Source organism: Onychostruthus taczanowskii, unplaced genomic scaffold (assembly GCF_017590055.1).
Source record: "Onychostruthus taczanowskii isolate IOZ18803 unplaced genomic scaffold, ASM1759005v1 scaffold34, whole genome shotgun sequence".
Classification (NCBI taxonomy): domain Eukaryota; kingdom Metazoa; phylum Chordata; class Aves; order Passeriformes; family Passeridae; genus Onychostruthus; species Onychostruthus taczanowskii.
The window spans coordinates 6269444-6288542 of record NW_024500794.1 but is presented as its reverse complement, the minus strand read 5'-3'; the positions used below and the strand labels follow the sequence as shown (position 1 = coordinate 6288542).

Sequence of the window (19099 nt, the reverse complement as noted above, 5' to 3'; positions counted from 1 at the left end):
GCTAATCTCCTGGACATGCATTACTTTGCACATTTTGTTCTTGGCAGTTTCCAACATTGCCTCAGGCCCTTATCGCCTTAAAAAATCAGATCATACGGTTGTGGCCTTAGAGACTGCCTGATTGATATCTGAACAGCCAAACAAACAGTAAATTTGAATAAAATTTGGCACCTCATTGCCTATTAGTTCTGCTGATTCCGAGAGGATAATTCACAGACATCAAGGTAAAGTGCATGTCCTGAGCATGCACAGGACAGAGCCTTCAGTTTTGTAAAAGGTTGGCAGGAATAGTTTGAGACCGTCACAAAGGGCATTCTGCCCATTCCACATCCTGCATGCCCCAGCCTGTGCAGTCACAGGGATTTGATACTTCTGGCCACCACCAACCCAACAGGACTTGTCTGTGTATTTATACAGAAATACAAATGCTTGCAGGAAGACGAGAGAGTTTCCCAGTGATCCTTGAACAAACACTGATGAAGCCAGAAGCTCCTGCAGCTTGGCTTCCACCTGCAGCACTGGAGCTCGTAGTGGTGGTGTGCTGTGCTCTGAGGAAGATCGTGTTTCTGGGTGGTCATTTACTATGTAATTGTGATACAGTTCTTTAGATCTTCTCTAGTTGCTTTCTTGAAACTCATTTTCTGTGGTCATAGGAAATAATGCTGTGGTAGAGTGTATCCCCATTAAAATCTTCCCTGATTTCAGTATCACCCTGAACCCCCCTGCATGTCCCATGCCTGCTTTATTTTGGATGACCCAATTGCTCAAGCAGAAGGCAGGAAGGAGAGGGCTGCACAGACTGCGGCTGTTGCATGTGCCCTGAGCTAACTCATGTGCTGTTTCTCCCACAGGGCAGATGAACTGGGTCCTGTCCCATAGAAAACACGAGACATTACATTGCAGGGCAGGCTGTCTGGTGAGCAGATATCATGCCTGGATGACACCACCACGCACCCATACATAATTCCCTAACTGCTGTCCTTTGTAGGGTAACACACCTGAGCTATAAAATCGCACCCAGGGCCTTAGAAGGATAGTTGGTTCAGGTCTTCAGATGCCACTGCAGTGTCACAGCTGCAAGCTCTCAGCCCAGCAGCTGAGGAACAGACTAGCTGGCAAGAGCAGCAACTGCACTGTGGTCTGGGGAGTCAAGAATGGGTGTTTTTTCCTTCAGCAGTGCTTGTGTAGTTATTGGCTTGACTGTAATCACAGCTGCCTTAAGTTGTAACTGATACTGCCCTCCCTGTAGCGTAGATGATGTTCGCTTGGGTATCAGGTACTGCTGTCTGTGTTTGCTTTTGTTATCAACCACCATCACCACGACTTTAAAAGACCAGCTCTGACCAGACACCAAGGAGAAAAGAGAGATGTCAATTACCCTCTTTCCCATAGCTTTCCAGCTTTTTCCCATCACATAAACACCACTGAGAGCTGATTCTCCTAACCCAGGATGAAAATCTGTGTGGCACACCTGGCTCCCTTTGATCATGTATAATGTATCATATATCAAGTATAATGTATCAGACCAGACACTCCCAATTAAACACATGCGGCCTTCTAGGCACACAACCTCCGTGCATCCCTAACCCATAAGCCTTCATGGCTTTGAGAAGTCTGGTTGCATGTCTAAAGCTAAGAAAGCCATCCTCAGTCACTGCCATGAGTGTAGTTGTAACCCTGAGGGTATCTGGCCTGTCTGGACCTAGATCTAGAGTGGCCCCAGCAAAGTAAGGCTGAAGGCCTAAAAAAGCAGGTCCCTCAGTTGCTTCAGGGGTTGGTTCAGGGTTGTAGCCGTGGAGAAGGGTGCCTCATTATCGCTTGTTCCCTTTAATAGCTTAGGAAGGGTATGTGATGATGGTGGCCAGACCACTTCTTCTTGAGACCTGAGAAGAGCATGTTGAGTTCGGGTGATCCTTGATTCCAGGCTAGGTCATTCGTGCAGGGAACTGCCAGAATGTGCACCTGCTAGGTAGTATTATGGAAGGGCTCATCTTATGTGCATTCATTGCAACTCCAGACCTCAAAGGGAAAAAAAAAAAAAAAAAAAAAAAAAAAAAAAAAAAAGATGGAGCTAAAGTTCAGAGAATGTATCAGTAGCTTAAGGGCAAGATAATACGTGGAATACAATATTACAACCAGACAGGAAGTTCAGAAGTAAACTCAAGTATGCTTGGATGCACAGATTTAATTTAACTGTCCTGTAATGGTACCAGGGGACCGAGGCACATTGGTTACCTGTGATGACAGAGGTGTCCCCGCGGAGAACCCCCCCAACCCCCCCCGGCCGGGCCCGGGGCGTGCTGCCGACGGCTGGGTATTCCCCGACCCCGAGGCGGCTGTGGCGTTCGTGCAGTGCCCTGAAGGTCACCCCGCAAGGGCGGCGGCTGTCGCGTGTGTGAGTCGTGTCCTTCCCGCCACAGGGGACGGGCAAGTCCTGCTGCCGCCGGGGAGCCCCTGCCCTCCCCTCCCGGCTGGTGCTCCCAGGGTGCGGGCGGCGCAGCTCGGGGCCGGGACGGGAGCGCCGTCGGCGCTCATGATTCCGCAGCCGCGTTACACGTGAGCCCGCCGTAGTATGGCGCTCCGGGCGCGCCAGGAGCAGGAGAGGAACACGGACGGTGCTCAGCAGCGCCCGGCCGACTGGCTCTGCTGCGGGGAGCAGGGACCGCAGGGCGCGGGCGGGTCGGGAATACCGGGAACGGGCGGGCGCGTGTGCGGACCAGCGCGCGCACAGGTGTGTGGGTGCGCGCACACGCGCCCGCAGCTACGGCCGGGCAAGGGACGCGCGCCCCCGCGGCAGCACACGCGCACCTGCCCGGCCCGGCGGGTCGGAGCTCCGGTGAGCGGCGGGCGGCCCGCGCCCACCCTTCCCCCCGGTGTAGGTGCCGCAGCCCCCCGCCCCCTCCCTCCTTGGCGCTCCCGCCGCCGGCGCGCCCCCACTGCGCCCCTCCCGCCCCGGGCTCCGCCCGCGGAGCGCTCGGCCGATCCGCATTGGCGGCGGCGCGGGCAGGGCGGAGCCCGCGGTGTATATGAAGGGGCGCTGCGCGGGGAGCGCGGCTGCTCTGTGCCCTGTGCGCTCCGTGGCGCTCCCCTCGCCGCTCCCGCGTTCCCCCCCCCCACCCCGGTCGCCTCCCCGGCTTTGCCCCGTCGGGCCGGCGCCGCCGGGGCGGGCGCACCCACCCGCACCTTCCGGGTCCGCTCCGCCCGCTGAGGGCTTTAGGTCTCTGCACGCCGCTCGCCCACGCCGCCGCTCGCCATGGCCCGCGGGAAGGCCAAGGACGGTGATGGCAACTGGAAGAAATTCATCTGGAACTCGGAGAAGAAGGAGCTGCTGGGCCGCACCGGGGGCAGCTGGTGTGAGTGCGGGGCCGGGGGGCGGCGATGCGGCGGGCTCTGCAGCACGGCCCCGGCGCTCCGCCTCCGCCGGCTGCGGCGGGGCTGCGGGCGGGGGGGGCTGGCGACAGGGCGTCCCTGCGGGGCGAGGGAGGCAGGGACGGGGTCCCCCTGTTCTCTCCCCTCGGTGTCCGCTGGAGCCCGCGGCGGCCGGCGAGCGGTGCCCCCCGAGTGCGGCTCCAGGTGGGTCCGGGGGTGAGGCTGGGTCGGGCCGACCTTGTCGAGGGCGCCTCGTCCTTGGGTCTCCTTCCTTTCCCGGTGGCTGGCCCGGCCCGGGAGCATCGCCGTCGGGGGACCTTGACCTCCCAGCTCTCATCTGCCATAGACCTTACAGAGGCTTTTTTTTTTTTTCCTTTTTTCTCTGGATAAATGAAACTAAGCGAGTTTTACTTCACTGAGAAAGAGCAATTGACTTAATATCTCCGCAAGAAGGAAATGGCTCTATGTGCATTCCTCATAAATGCTTGTGCTGTATTCGTTGCATTTAGCTTAAAGAGGTTTTTAATTTCTTTACGCAAATAACAGCCTTCCAGTTGCTGCCAACCACAGCTGGTGTTGCCACCCTTGCGATGTTGAATTCGGCTCCTATTGTAATGGATCGGCCCGGAGGTGCCACGTCCAGAGCCGGCACCTCTGGCAGGCGGACTAGAGCAGGCTTCTGCCGTATCTTTACGTGAGCAGAATGGGGTTGTGGGTGCGCATGGAGAGGTATTTTCTGCTCCTGAGGCACCAGGCAACTGCGCAGTGCTTCAAACGTGGAGGTTCAACCAGGTCCTTCTCCCAGTGTCCGTACCTATCTGCCTAGGACTGATTTCCATTTGCTGAGTCGATCTGCAGGCTGATGATCAGATTCTTCTGTTATAAGCCTACCTGTTGCAAGAAGCTTTTTCATTCAACCCTGTGATGCTCAATTTCTAGATCCACTGCGTGTTTTCTGATACCTTGGAGTGGTTTTGACCTTTAAGGTGTCTTTGGCGTTTAGAGCATCCTGTCTGGCAACCTGATTAAATAAGCTACCTCCCAGCGTTTGCCTTTTGATGTTACAAAACTCAAAGGCATTACGCTGCAGACAACAGCATTAGTGTTTGGTTTGTTACAACAGCACCTCCTATGACCGTGCTCTGGAAAAAATTTCCACACGTCCCTGACGTCATGGCCATTTGCTTTATGCTGCCTGGATACCAAAGAGTGCTTTAACTCCTGGAGCACCACGTTACTGCACCCAGCTCTGCCCTCCAGCCCTGGCTACCTCCGGTGCATGCGAGGAAGACGAGAGGATGGAGTGCCTTTCTGACAGTGTCCCTCAGCCTCTGTTTCTCTGGGCGGCCCTCCTGTTTGCCTGTCTTTCATAGACTCAGAACAACAAGAACTCCCAGCTTTCATTGTGAGACTTCTCTAATGATGTAGGGTTTTGGTTTTTTTTATGGAGCTGGAGAGTGAGGAGGAATATTTCCAGCCACTACTTACTCCCTTTCTCTGGTAACTCATCACTTCAAGTCCTTCGAATAAACTACATCTGTTTTGTTTGCGATTAGGTGAGGACAGTCTGAGATCAAGCAGGCTTGCTCTCGAGTTGTCTTTGGCCTCTGTCTGTCCTTGCAGCCTGATGAGCAATGCAGTTGCTTGGTATGGGCTGGCCTACCCTTGTGGATGGCCTGGTGGTTCAGAGTACACCATGTTACCCTGCAGTTAATCTGTTCAGATAATACTTGTAAACTGGTAACTGATACCCAGAGCTGGGCTGCATCTCCAGACTCTTCTCAGTTCTTCCCAGTCCCCCCTCAAGATGATTCTAGACATTCCTTTTAGACTGAAACTACATTCAGTCTTTCATTGTTATGTAATTCACTCTCTAATTGGTATGAGCAGTGCCAGTGTCTTTGTAGGCACACAAGGCTGGTAAATGTGCGGTATTTTGACACCTTGAGAGTACTTTCCTACATTTGAGATGGAGTACTGAAGTTAATTGGGCCTGAACTCTTTACCCTTGTCTTTTTTTTGGAAGTGATGGCCTGAATTACTAGAAGAGATCAGGCTTCACGATGGCTTGTAAACGTGAATGAAACACTTACTGGTACTGCTCCTGGAAATAGCTTTGAGCCCCAGATCTGTGTGGAATGAGTATCCTTCAAGCACACCCGTGCTTGCTGTGGGGCACTTGGATCACTGACAGTGTCAAGTGCAAGGGCCTGTGGTGGTGCTGGGTCAGCCAAGGGATCCTTCAGGTGTGGGGGAATGTGGTTTAAGTCTTTGTGTTTTATAAGCCCAAACCCTGATTCACAGATTTCTAAGTTTTCAGGGACTCATGTTTCCCCACCACCAAACAACTGGAGTGCCTTATATTTCCTGTCTGCATCAGGGCATAATCTCTCTGTCAAATAGATGTCTTTGCAACATCTGAATTTTGTGTGCTGGGCACCTCCTTGAAAGTGGCAAAGGTTGGAAGTACTGTCCAGAAACATGACTTTCATGAGGGCTTGATTTGATTCCTTTTTCTTTGTTTTCTCTTGCAGTTAAGATCCTCCTCTTCTATGTCATCTTCTACGGTTGCCTGGCAGGTATATTCATCGGGACCATCCAAGTGATGTTGCTCACTGTCAGCGAATTCGAGCCCAAATACCAGGATCGAGTGGCACCTCCAGGTAACTAAATAGGAGGCCCGTGTTTGACTTTGTGCAAGCTGTTCTGGGAAGGCGGGGTTGGTTACTCACCTCAAGAAGGAGGATGAAATAAGCGTGTTGTTGCTGCAACACATATTTGTAGGGGGTGGGTATGTTCTTAGCCTTCTGTGTTAACAGTACTGGGGCTTGAAGAAAATCCTCTAGAATTAAAGGTTGCAACACAGGAAAAATGTCTCCTCTCTGAGAGGAACTTGAACCTGCTTTGGTTTTCCCTTTCCCTAAGTTGAAGTGATTGGGTGAAGCTAAAAGGCTTCACTTTTGGGAACAGGCTGTATGAGGAAGCTGGGTTCAGTTTTTTTTTCTTCAGAACCACTCTGTTCATGTGGGTAAGTAAAGGGATAAAGGCAAAATGTAGGCTCTATCAGTGGAAGCGGCATGCACAAGGAGCAAGGGGACAGTGCCAATTCTGAGAGTGCTCATGGAATTGCTTTATCCAACATCAAACTATCCCATGCTCTAGAGATGCTGTGGCACTCACTAATAGGAATTGCAACTGACTGGCAGGGGAAGTGAAGAGAAGGGTGGGTCTGGTAGCTGCTGATGTGTGACCTATCCTCACAGAGCTAGAAATCTCTGCTCAAAATGATGCCTGAGCAGTGCCTGTGGCCAGCTGGCCTTGGGTAGGGCAGAAGGAGTGAGTGGCCCTTGCCCAGGCTGCGCTGCGCTATCCGACTCCCGCTGCAGCTGGCGGCTGGAGTGCAGGGGGAGCTGCGCAACTGCTGCTTTCCCACGTTGCAAATGACCTTGAGGCTGCCTGGCCTGGGCATCCTAACGATCCATCTCCAGTTGCTCTGTGAAACAGTTCAGAAGCTTTTAATAACAGTGGTATTTAAGTGACAATTGTGAGGCTGATGGCTTGTAGCTACACAAGTCAGCCCTGGTGCTGCGCTGTGTCTTGCAGTCCCACTGCCTGTAATGCTGTACTGTGAGTCCCTGCTCTAAACGAAGGGAATGTCACTGTCACCAAATGGTGTTACAGATCAGCCAAGTCATCTTTTCCAGATAACTGCTTTTCTACCAGCATGTTTTAAACACAGAACAGAGGCTTGAACTGCTGTGTTAGTGTGTTCTACTTCTTCGTGCACCACCACCATGGCTGGGGCAAATGCTGTCTTAAGCACTGAAAGCAGTTCTTTACATCTCTGCAGTGGACCCTGACATTTGCAGGAAAGACTGTCACCTACTTCCCAGAGCCATTGGCTGCATCTGAAAAGCCAACATGGCTAATTCTGGGGTAACTGTTACTCAGTAATGTGTTTTTCCCCTTCATGAAATAATTAGCAAAGACGCCCATGGATCTGAGGTCTCACCCAGATAGACCTGCTGTTCAGCCAGATGTCACATAATTACCTGTTCTAGGTAAACTGTTTGCTTTCTGTGAAACAGCAGTTATGATTCCAACTTCAAAGCAACTCTGGTAAAGTTTTTGTGGAAGACTTAAGCCTGCAGAGGATTTTTATTAATATCTTAATTGCATACTACACCATTTTTTCTGGGGCTTCCTTTTTTTTAACAAAGAAAAGGAATTGAATTCCAAGACGCTCTTGTAGTGTGTGCTGCAGAAATCAAAATGGAGGAACAATGACAAGGTTGTCAGCAATCTTTTGTAATTAGCTTTCAGGATGGGTACTGAAATCAAGGGGAACAAAATCCACCTCCTCAAATGTGTGACAGGGGGGAGCCAGTAAACAAGGGTTTTGAACCGAGCCGCAATGGCATATGCATAAAACTTCAAAGAAATAATTAGTAAATAGAACAGATCCTTTGCAGAGCATCACTTGGCAGCACTTCCTACAGATGTAGGCAAGCTGATGTAGGGCATGGCGGAGGCTGGCACTTAGTATCAGTACATTCCTTGTCCTGTAGCACAGCAGCCGTGAAACTGTGAGTCCAAAATCACCCTTTAATGCAGGCTTTCAGAGACACTGACACACAGTGAGTGGCTGCACTGCTGTTTGGGGGTCAGCAATCCCTGTATTCTCAGGCTGTGCAGGATTCTCCCCAGTGCTTCAAGCACAGCTGCTGTTCTGTCAAGGAACACACGTGTGGTGAGCACCAAACTTGAAATTTCTGAGACACCTGCAGCTGATGAACTATATAAAGTAGGATGCTGTGCAATTCTAATTCCTGGTTATTCTGGGGAAATTTGTGAGTCAAGTAAGTATACTGGCAGCTTGATAAAATCCTGGATTTTCTAGGGAGCCAGAAAAGCTGCGTTTATTGTTGTTACAGCACTCTGTCCTTCTTGGGCAAGTCGCTGTTGTGTCAGCCCAGAATGTTTTGAGAAAGGGAAAACTAACTTGCCTTTAGGATTTGCAAGTGAAAATGCTGTAGGGGCTGCTATAATATCATTCTTGTTCTGAAATACAACAGATTTCATAACAGCAGCAGAACCTACAGGGTGTTGTATCGAGTTATTGACATGGGTATAACATTGAAAGCCATAAAGTGCTATTTTTGTAGCCAAGTGTCATTAATATGGTAATTGGTTTCTGCATTGAACACAACAGGAATGTTATACAGGGCTTCAGGGTAAGCTGAGTATTGTACCTTTCCATTACACTGTTTTTTTCTTTCGTCTTGTGGCGGGGGAAGGGACGGTGCAGTTCACCTGCCCGTCCAGCCCTGCCATTGCAACAGCCCCAGCTCCCAGTTCCACGTGAGCTGCAGGCTCGGACTCCGCTTTGAACACAGAGCACTTACCCTGCTACTAGAGAAGGATGAGGATATTGCCTTTTAAGAAGCATCCCTAAAAAAATAATGCTTCACTCTCCCCCTCCCCACCCCAACACAAACTGAGCTGTGTATCCTGCCATCTTGTGGTGTGTGTCCCGTGGAACAGCATTCCATGGCCTGGCTGAGGGGACAGAGCTCACTGCACCTGAAGCAAGGCTCTGTCAGTGGTGGCTGGAAGGAAGAATCCCTGCTCCAGCCAGGGGATTTCAGGTGTTCCTGCTTCAGGCACTGCTGGGCAGTGAATGCATCGTAGAAAGGCTGCTTTGGTGTGTGTCCCCCACATGGCTTATTTAGCTTGGACAGCAGCAGCAAGGTGGCAGGGAGGCTTCAAAGGAATGCGTGCTGCCTCCTGTGAAGTTGCACCTCTTTGCTTCTCTCATCTCAGCAGCACCTGTGGTGGGAAAATCTCAGTCTCTAGGATGTTGCAGCCAAGCAGGTTTTGCTGCCTTTGCAGAAAACTCACACTGCTTTTTGCACTATGGGGATGAGGTTGACTGGAAGCTTGGAAGGACATTGTTTGATATGGTGGCTTTTAAAAGCTGTCCTCACATAGTGAGCTGGGGGAGGGTGTAGTGACCACTCAGTTTGTTGTCTGTGTCATCTCAGGAGTGTTCATACTCATTTGGAACACTCCAAATGAGATGACCACAGTGTGATGGGGCAAGAGTGGTTACTATGGCCTTATACAACTGCTCCTAATAACAAGCCTGATTTCCCACTTCTAGTTTCTTCCTCTTTACCCTCAGGACACTTCTCCTGAAGTCTTGCTATTGCAGCGTACAATGACAGAATCTATGTGGAAAACTGTTTTTAAATGAACTTGAATAAACAGGATTTTAATCGGCAGTGGCATTTTGGAAGTGCAACTGTAGCTGAAAAAAAGAGCCCAAATGACTTTATGTGGGGTTTTTTTTGGTGTTTGAGGTCCTTGTGTAGTCACAGCCCACAAAAGGCAATGGCCATTACCAACTCAAGGCACATTTATATGGACAATGTCAGCCAAGTGAAGATGAGCCTTATTTCCTAACAAGGCACTCTGAAGTGCCACTTGCAGCAATTTTCTAATTTGTCAGTATTTTAGCAATGAGTTACTTCATTCTTTTGTGTGGAAAGAACAGCATAACCATGTGACACCGTGGTGCATCTCTGTCATAACAGCTTGAGATGTAGAGCTGTGTCATACGTATTATAGTCTGAGGATGGGCTTGTTAGACTCCTGGCTCTGAAAGCACCTGGGGGTTTGTTTCTTCCTCCGCCACAGGACTTGCTCATGAGTGGCTTCTTCAAGTGCATGCAGCCCCTAAAAGCTTCATTCATGCCAGCCACACCCTTCTCAGGTGTCTAGCAATACATGCAGGTAGTACTGCAAGGGCTCAGCTTTTAAGTGTGTTTTCTTGTCCTGCTTGCTTAAGTTGCCAAGTGGGGGTGAGAGGATGTTCCAGAAAGGTTTGTGTTCTGCAGAGGTTGCCTTCTGCCATCGTACAACGTGCTTGGTTTTCCACACAAGATTGCTTAAGGTTTCAGTGATAGCCCTGCGCTTCTAACAGCACTGCAGCTTTTAGTTTGGCTAGGGGATGTACAGAAGGAAATGAGACATCAGGGCTTAGGGCTTTGCATCCAGTCAGTTGCAGGCATGTGAGAATGGAGGTTGTGGTAGAAGCCATTAACACATTTTTTTTAGTTAGGATAAAGGTATTTTTCATTAAAAGTCTTTAATATTTATAAAGATTGTCTTTCTTGCTTTGTAAGTGGGAAGATTCATCTCCACTTTGCTCCTATCCTAAACAAAGCAACCACTTGTGTGCCAAAAGCCTGGTCTACTCTGGTTCATCCATCCACCTGGAAATGCTCCCAACTAGGCAGAAAACAGCCCAGCTTGGGCCACGGGCTACCTGGCAGGAACAGTGATTCCTTTGTGCTGGTCGCTGGAACAGCTGTTTGGACGTACTGCCCGGGCTTCATGGCACTTCTGTGGAGATGTGCAAGACAGGGATGTTTTGGGATGGCAGTCTGTTCTCCAGCCAAGTCACTTGTCTGATGGGCAGAGGGTTGGCTTTGGACTTCACCTATCAATGGCCAGGCTCTCTTAAAGAGAGAACAGGGATCTTCTACTGGGTGGCTTTTACAAATCACAGGGTTTTGCTGACCTTCACATCACCTTTGCCAGGCCTGTGTGCCCTGTGTGTCACCTCGGCCAAGAAAAGAAACAGATGGGGAGGTCCTGAGCAAAACTGACAACTTCACTTGCCTGACTGGAACTTAACAAGCCTGGCCGACAACTTCACTTGCCTGACTGGAACTTAACAAGCCAGGCCACGTTTTCTTAATTTTTTTTTTCCTTTTTTGGTATTTATATAATTTTCTTTGATATTATTCCCACATTTTTTTCTGGGTGGGGTTTTTTTATTTTTTTTTTTTTTTTCTTTTTTGGTATTTATACGCTTGAATATGTATGTGAATATGTATGTCACCTGTAACTTGAACTCTGGCAATGACAGACTCAGGAGAGGACCCAAGGCCTGGCCTGCCTCTGCTTCAATTCCAGACAGTCACTTCAGGTGACTGAGTCTGTTCTTCCCAGCTGAGTGGTAACATGAGAAGGGCTTGGCAGGATGGGATTGAAGTCCCTTACTAAAATGGAAACTGGCGTATTTTTTCTATATATAACTGTTTGTGAAGCAGGAAAATTAGTAATTGCTCGAAAAAGGGTTGAAAGCCACTGACTTCGGAGGGTAGGATGTCATTCTGCTAGAGGAAGAGAGAATTGCTTCTAAACTTGTAAACTCAACCTGGTCCACTTGTAGCAGAGGGATTTTTGAGCAGTTAAAAGCTGCTTCAGGAATTAAACTTGAGACTCCGGAGCTCCTTGCTGGACTTCTTGCAATCTGTGGTGACCAGGAGCTGTTTAGGGGAACAAAGGTAATCTTTGTCCTAGGTTACAAATTCCAAGTTAGTGTGTAGTGGCAGGGGGGTGGGGGGAGTGGTGAGTTGGTTTGTGGAGGGACTGAGCAGAAGCACTCAAGTGGCTTTGGAAAAATTGCTGGAGTCACAAGCTCTTGTGGGTTGGGGCCAGCCAGCTAAGCTGCCTGAGTTTTGCACCAGAGGAGCTTATTGGCAACAGGCCTGTTCTGAAAGCTGTCAAAGGAAATGCTGCTCCGTTCGTCCTTTTCTTGATCTTGCTAAAATGAAGAGGACAAACTGAACTGAAGTCAGGACCTCAATAATTACAGTGGCTGCCACAAAAGCAGCATGAACTTGGTTCCCATTACTTAGTGTTAGCCATGCATCAATACTTTCAATTAAAATGTGACCTAAACATTGCACAGGAGCAACTATTTCCAAGTTCCACAATGAAGAGCAAAGGAGATGGTGTTTTTCATTATCTGTAGGCATTTCTTGTTTATAGTCTCTTCTCCATGCATCATTATTATATTCTATATCTGAGCTGGTTAGCACAGCCCAGAAACTGGAGAGTCTTTTAAACAATTCTTCTGTGTGGTGGCATTTCCTACTCAACTCCTTGGTGATGAGCTGCTGACAAGAGAGCTCAGAAGATGAGTTTTACAGTCAGAAATAGCCAATTCGGCAGTGAAAAGAGAGGAGGCTGTGCTCAGGCAGCTGAATTTACTAAGGGAGAAATGTCTCCTGCCCTGCATCCCACAGGGGAGACACAAAGGCCACATGGATTCCAGCTGGCAGAGCGTGACCGGACTTGGGAAACCTCTTGTCTTTTGTTGCAGGAGCTCACGAGTGGAGAGCTGTGCTCTATCCTAAACACAGAGTTTGCAGACACTGAAAGCAGCCTATTAGGGATCCTTATGTTCTGTGTGGTTGGTCTCACGTGCTGCTTCCCTTCTGTCCTCGAGGAGGAGGCAGAAGTGCACAATGGACCTGTGGTTGGCTGTTTTTCTTGAAGGAAGCCTAGACTTTGTAGCCTCACTTCTCCATTTTGTGATTTTTTTCTTTTTACCTGACACAAACACTGTGATAAATATTTTAAGACAGTTGCTGGGAAGAGGAGAAGCTCTCCTCCAGTGAGCTTAAGCTGTTTTGTCAAAGTTCTTAAGTCTGAAAAATAGAGATTATTATTATTAGGAGTTATGTTCTTGGTATTGCCTGGAGGCTGTGCAGCTCTGAGGTGTACTTAAGGTTTTCTCCCTCATTTTGCTTTTCTTAGGACTGACTCAAGTCCCCCAGGTTCAAAAGACAGAAATTGCCTTTACTGCCTCTGAACCCAGAAGTTATGAACCATATGTGAGGAACCTTGATAATTTCTTAAGGGACTACAGTGCTGAGCAACAAACTGAAAACATTGTGTTTCAGGACTGTGGAGGTAAGTCTTGATTGTTTCCTACAGCTGATGACTGAATGACCTCTGTCAGGTCCACCAGAAGCTGAGGTTGAGCAGTGGTGGTCTTGGTCTTCAGCGGTTCCCAGCAACACATGTGCTAATTGGCTGCTCATTAATTTCATTTGGGCAGACCACACTGGGCCATCCTTAGCAGCTTATGGTAGGGTTGGGAACCCCCACATTTCACTTGGAGAACTCGCTCTTCAGCTGACTCTGAAGATGGCACCGACCTTATTCTCTCTGAAAGCCACAGGAGTTTTACTGATGACTTGCTAAAGCTAGTGTTGGTCCTCTTCGTGCCACGCAGTCAAACATCTGGGAGGTGTTTACCCTTAATAGGTTATTTGTAATCATGTGAATGAGACTCTCACCTCTGTCAAATCTGAGGGAAACCCACTTGTAAAAGCTGCCTGGAAAAAAATTAGTCTCTCAGCCAGACGACTCTGGAAGAAATCTCAGTTATAAAACAAAGCTCCATAAAACTTGCTGGTCTGGGAGCAGCCCTGGGTGGGGGTGGCTTGGCGTAGGTCTGTGGAGTGTCTTAACTGCCCTGGTGAGGAAATGCTACCTGCCCAGGGAAGTGTAAGTGATACACACAAGATCCCACTGCATATGGTTGTGTTTTCCTTCCCCTCCTGTGACAGATACACCTACTGAATACAAAGAGAGAGGACCATATAATGATGCCCAGGGCCAGAAAAAGGTCTGCAAATTCAAACGCGAATGGCTGGAAAACTGTTCTGGATTAAATGATCCCACCTATGGCTACAAGGATGGCAAACCATGCATCCTTGTCAAGCTCAACAGAATTATTGGCTTCAAACCTCAGGCAAGTATCTTTTTTTCCCTTTCTAGCAGAAGCTAGTGATCAGGAAGAAGGGTTGGCTGCAGATTTGCTGTGCCTGCTTTTTGGTCTCCAGAAAGAGATCAGTATTAAACCCTTTCTGCAGAGGACAAACTGAGACAATTTGAGTAATTTGCTTTAAATATGCTTTTAATTGAAAAGCAGTAAAAGTTGTGCACTGCAAGTTGGTAACAAGTAGCACTGAACCTCACAGTGCAACCTCCTGGTTACTTATCTGGTAACTTCTGAGCCTGCTATTGGAGTTGCTATAAAGGGGCGTTTTCTTCAAATGATAAATTCCATTTTAAATTCCTGTATGCTTCCACGGCACCATCCCAGACCAAGCCTGTCTGTAGTAACATCATTTTGTCATGCTCAGATGCACTCCATTCTTTTCTTCAGCAGTACAGTCTTGTCTGTCTTGCCATAACTGCTTAATTAATTTATGAAATGCTAATATTAAATACCAGAGTGAAACACAGGCTCTAAAGAGTAAACTACATTTGAAAGTCAGGCACAGCTGCAAGAAAGGCGAGGAGGTCTTTAGTTAATTTAGTGTAGTTTTCCAGAAGCTTTACAGTACCTCTGTACCTCTGCCAACAGGCTGCTCTGTCCTTCACCCAAAGGGAAGTCTGCAGTAATGCCAGAGGGTGTTAATCTGGGTATTCATGGATTTTCCTTCTGGTTTTTTCCCCCAGTGCATTAAAACGCTAAAAATTTCTTTTAAGTATTCAGTGGCAAAACACGTGCTGTTGAATAAGGTGGTGTGCAAAACCTGCTGCTCCGTCTTCTGGACGGAGAACAGTGCAAATGGCCTTCTAGGCCACCTTCACTCCCACCTGTCAGGGCTCTTGAGGATGGGAATTGGTGCTGTCTAAGAAGTCCCGAGGAATGTTTTCTTTCAAAGGGAGTTTGTCCTGTGCTACAAGAAATGAGAAAACTTTTGGTTTATCTGATGCATGGTGGAAACATTTTAGCAGAATGTACTGTGGTGGCTGTGGGGGTTGAGATGAGATGTGCATGTCTGATGACTGGGAAAGAGAAGGCTTTGGGGGCTTCCTCTCTTTTTTTGCAGTGGAGCTCTAGAGACCTCCAGACTGCTTTAGACAGCCAGGAATGACTTTGCAGGTTTCACTTAGAAACAACGTATCCAAGGCAGTATTTATTTTGTGGTTCCACACTCCAGCTGAGACCCTGTAGTTCTTGCATTGAGAAAAGTGTTTGTAAAGCAGATCTGAAGCTGCAATGTTGTCATACAATACCGCTGCCCTTTAAAAGCCCAAAGATGAGCTGGGTTAGGGGTTGGATTGTGAGAGCTGGCACTCACACCCTTCTCTGATATACCCAGAGCTTTTGTTCTTCCTTGTTGGTGGTGTTGAAGTTCAGCAGTGGCAGGGTGAGACTGCCACACTTTGTTCTACCCTGTGCATTTTCAGTCCTGATTGCACACACCTGGCAGGCAGGTGGCAAATCCTGCACCAGTGCAATCCTGACACTGCCTGAGCTTGCAAAAACGAGCCCCACTAGCTGTAGACACTCTGCCATGAAACACTTTCCCCAGGGACACCATGGAACTAAACCCAGCCTGACCTGCTTGTATCCACAGCAGGTGAAGCTGTAAGAACAGCCAGCAGTTCTGCTTGAGTCAAGTTCCCCTGCTTCCGTAGTGTTGCACTACTTGTCTGTCCCAAGAACCACTGAGAGCTGTTGCCTCTGAACTGTGCTTAGAAGGGATTCCAGTTAATGGTGTGTGTTCAGCACTGCTGATCTTTGTTGCTGCAAAGGTGCTCCAGTCTGCAGAGGAGTGTCCAGTGTGTAACATCCCCTTGTTCTGGATTTCTTCTAGGCTCCAGTCAATGAAAGCCTCCCTCCTGAGGTTATGGCAAAATACAACCCAAATCTCATCCCTGTCCACTGTGTTGCCAAGGTAAGTTGGAAATGCGACAGAGCAGAGTTGGGAAGATGCAGGGGATGACTAAGCCTTTGTCCAAGTGTAGTTATCCCCTCGCCTGCCTTTCCATAGACAAATGGGGTGGTTCTTACTTGGGATAACAGAAGTTTCTCAAAGCCCTGCTGATGGATGAGTTAGTGCTACTGGGATAAAAGCAGGGCAAGATAGTTAAAGGTATCTTCAAAAGTAGCCATTTGGCTTCCAAGTGCTGTGCTGGAGCCAAAAAAGGCCTCCAAGGAAGGTATTCCATACTTGGCATGTGCAAAGCAGCTGAGAAACAGCAAAGTTTCTGTAGCCAAAGCCTGTCCAGTTGTACCACAGGATGCTCTGGTGGTTTCTAACTGTGGAAGTGACTGCAGCTTTAAATTAAGCAAAGCCTTTTTCCTGGCTGGTGTGTGCTGACGTGTCCTGTGAACCGCCGGCAGCTCCTGTGCTGTCACGGTGGGGGCCGGCGCTGAGCAAATGGGAGGTCACAGTCTCAGCTGAAAATCAGCTGCTGATGCAGCCGAGGGCTGCCAGAGTTTGGGCGGTTGTCATCGCTCGTCCTCCTCTTCCCCCCCACAGCGAGAGGAAGATGCAGACAAAATCGGCACGGTGGAGTACTATGGGATGGGCGGCTTCCCTGGCTTCGGGCTGCAGTACTACCCCTACTACGGGAAGCTGCTGCAGCCGCGGTACCTGCAGCCGCTGGTGGCCGTGCAGTTCACCAACCTGACCTACGACGTGGAGGTGCGCGTGGAGTGCAGGGCCTACGGGCAGAACATCGTCTACAGCGACAAGGACCGCTTCCAGGGACGCTTTGATATTAAATTTGACATAAAAAGCAGCTGATCGTAAGCACAACTCTCTTCCTCTCCCTCCTCCTCCTCCTAGCCATTTAAAAAGGTTAAAAAAAAAAAAAGAACAAAAAAGAAAACCTACTAGTCTTGAACAAACTGTCATACGTATGGGACCTACACGTAATCTATATGCTTTACACTAGCTTTCTGCATTTACTAGGTTAGAATGTAAACAAAGTGTAGCAATAGTGACAAATATTTATTCTACTGTAAATGACAAAAGAAAACAAAATTGAGCCTTGGGACATGCCCATTTTTACTATAAATTATGATTCCATAACTGACTTGTAGTAAGCAGTGTTTCTGGCCCCTAAGTATTGCTGCCTTGTGTATTTTATTTAGTGTACAGTACTATAGGTGCATACTCTGGTCATTTTTCAAGCCATGTATTGTATCTGTTTTCTACTTCTTGTGAGCAAAGACTTTTGCTGTCCAAGGTGTAAATACTCAATGGGACTAGAACTGGCATGAAACTTCCTCATTATTTTGTTCCTTTTCAAAGAAAGGCCCACCTGTGAGACGATATTTAACAGCACTCCATAAGGCTTCTGGCTTTTCTGTGGTGTTAGGGTATTTTATTTGGAGGGGTGGCAGGGAAACTAACTTAAGTGAAGTCAAAGAGAGCAGGTGATTGTGTACTGTGCTTTGTAGTGAATGCTGTCTCTCTCTCCACCTCTTCCCTTATCCTCCAGTATGTTGTGTGAGAGACCGGGTCAGGCTATCACTCTCTGCAGTGATAGGCATAACTCTTTGCTTTGTATATTTTCTTATCTTTTTCTTTTTTTTCTTTTCTTTTTTTTTTTTTTCCTGCTGAAGGCATCGCACACTGTGGTGCTAATGTCTTTATTGAATGTTTTAGCCATTTTCATGGTGGAAGAATTTTATATTTATGCAGTTGTACAATTTTATTTTTTCTGCAAGAAAGTGTAATGTATGAAATAAACCAAAGTCACATGTTTGAAAATAAATCTTTATTTTAAACTTTATAAAAGCAATGCAGTACCCCATAGAATGGTGTTAAATGTTGTCTAAAGTGCAAAACTCTATGTTCTAACATGTAATAATAGCCAGGAGTACAGTGCTCTTGTTGATCTTGTATTTCAGTCAGGTTGAAACATTGGACAAATAAATGAATGAACACACAGTTCTGTGTGCGTGTCTGTTGCAGTGGGTGAGGATGGAGCCTGTTAGTTGTCCAGAATCTTGAAGAAGTACTGCACCTATTTCAAACAGAAAATGCATCTTTATCATTCCCAGACAGTCTCAGCACAAGGGAGTTGAAACATTGAGCTGTTACACATCAGTGCTGGGGTCTGTTCATTACTTGTTTTCCCTCTCCCTACCCCGGAGGAGAGGCTGCTGTGGAACACCTGACTGCGCCTGCCAGCATCCCAAAAAGTCTCTTCCCAATTATTGCACACGCTCCAACTGGAGGCAGAGCCTCTGTGTTCCAGACAAAACTGTCCATCCTCAGTGCAAGTTAAAGCTTCTAGCTGCCAGAAGGGAGGCTTCACACTGGAGCCACTTGCTCTGTTACTGCTGGGCCAGTGGCCAGGGCTGAGGACAGACTGTGCCTGCTGGGGCTGCTCAGAGGTGACAAAACGTGGCAGCTGGCTTTGTGCAGGAGTCAGGCTCACTTAGTGCTACATGATGCAGATTACCAGGGAGAATGTCTCCATGTAAAGTGACAAAACAGGACTATCCTAGAGCAAGGGGCTTGATAAAGACTTCCTAAGTGGAACACAGAATCCTGGAGAAGCAAGATGCTGAACTCTTTGCCATGTGCTGGAAAGAAAAGCGTGGTTACGATATGCTGTGGTGGTTAGCACACACATTTAGCTGTTCCATGTTGTTCTCAAGGAGCAGGTACCAGCAGAAATTGCACCTTCAACTTTTTCTTTTTCTGCTGTATGTTTAGAGCAAGGATTTAAAAAGCTGCGATGAGAACCCTAAAATACTCCCTAATGGAAACTCCACCTGCAAAAAGAACTGCAAGAGAGCTGAGCCATTTTGGCTCCCAGCAACTGATGGGTTCCTACTGCTACCATTTTGAGTGGGGATGTTGCATGGCTCAAGGTTTGGTAGGATCAACTGCCCCTGCAATTCAGTTCCTAGGTTCTGTGACAATTAAAAAAAATCAAATCAACAACAAAAAACCCCAAACCAACCAACAAGCCAAAAAAAATTCCCAATTTATTTGTATAAGTACCATGTATAACTCATGGTTAGGTACTTTAGTGCCTTTTAGTTCTCTGAGTGCAAAGTCTAAGCATGAACTATTAATAGTCTGCCTTATTCCAGGGGTTG

At 48.0% G+C, this 19099-nt stretch overlaps 2 protein-coding genes across 3 annotated transcripts in view; one reads left to right on the top strand and one right to left on the bottom strand.

Annotated features, from left to right (window-relative positions):
- The first annotated feature begins 3057 nt into the window (after positions 1 to 3057).
- Positions 3058 to 17936, top strand: ATP1B1 (ATPase Na+/K+ transporting subunit beta 1). Its single transcript, XM_041411114.1, has 6 exons — positions 3058 to 3353; positions 5904 to 6032; positions 12985 to 13140; positions 13803 to 13987; positions 15849 to 15929; positions 16518 to 17936. The coding sequence occupies exons 1-6, from the start codon at positions 3254 to 3256 to the stop codon at positions 16782 to 16784; spliced, it is 918 nt and encodes a 305-aa protein (XP_041267048.1). The 5' UTR covers positions 3058 to 3253; the 3' UTR covers positions 16785 to 17936.
- Positions 16759 to 19099, bottom strand: part of NME7 (NME/NM23 family member 7) — a 91803-nt gene continuing 89462 nt past the window's right edge. For both annotated transcript variants that reach the window (XM_041411113.1, XM_041411112.1), the window contains exon 12: positions 16759 to 18012. In XM_041411113.1, coding sequence (XP_041267047.1) covers positions 17980 to 18012 — 33 coding nt within the window. In that variant the 3' untranslated portion in view covers positions 16759 to 17979. The remainder of the gene's footprint in view (positions 18013 to 19099) is intronic.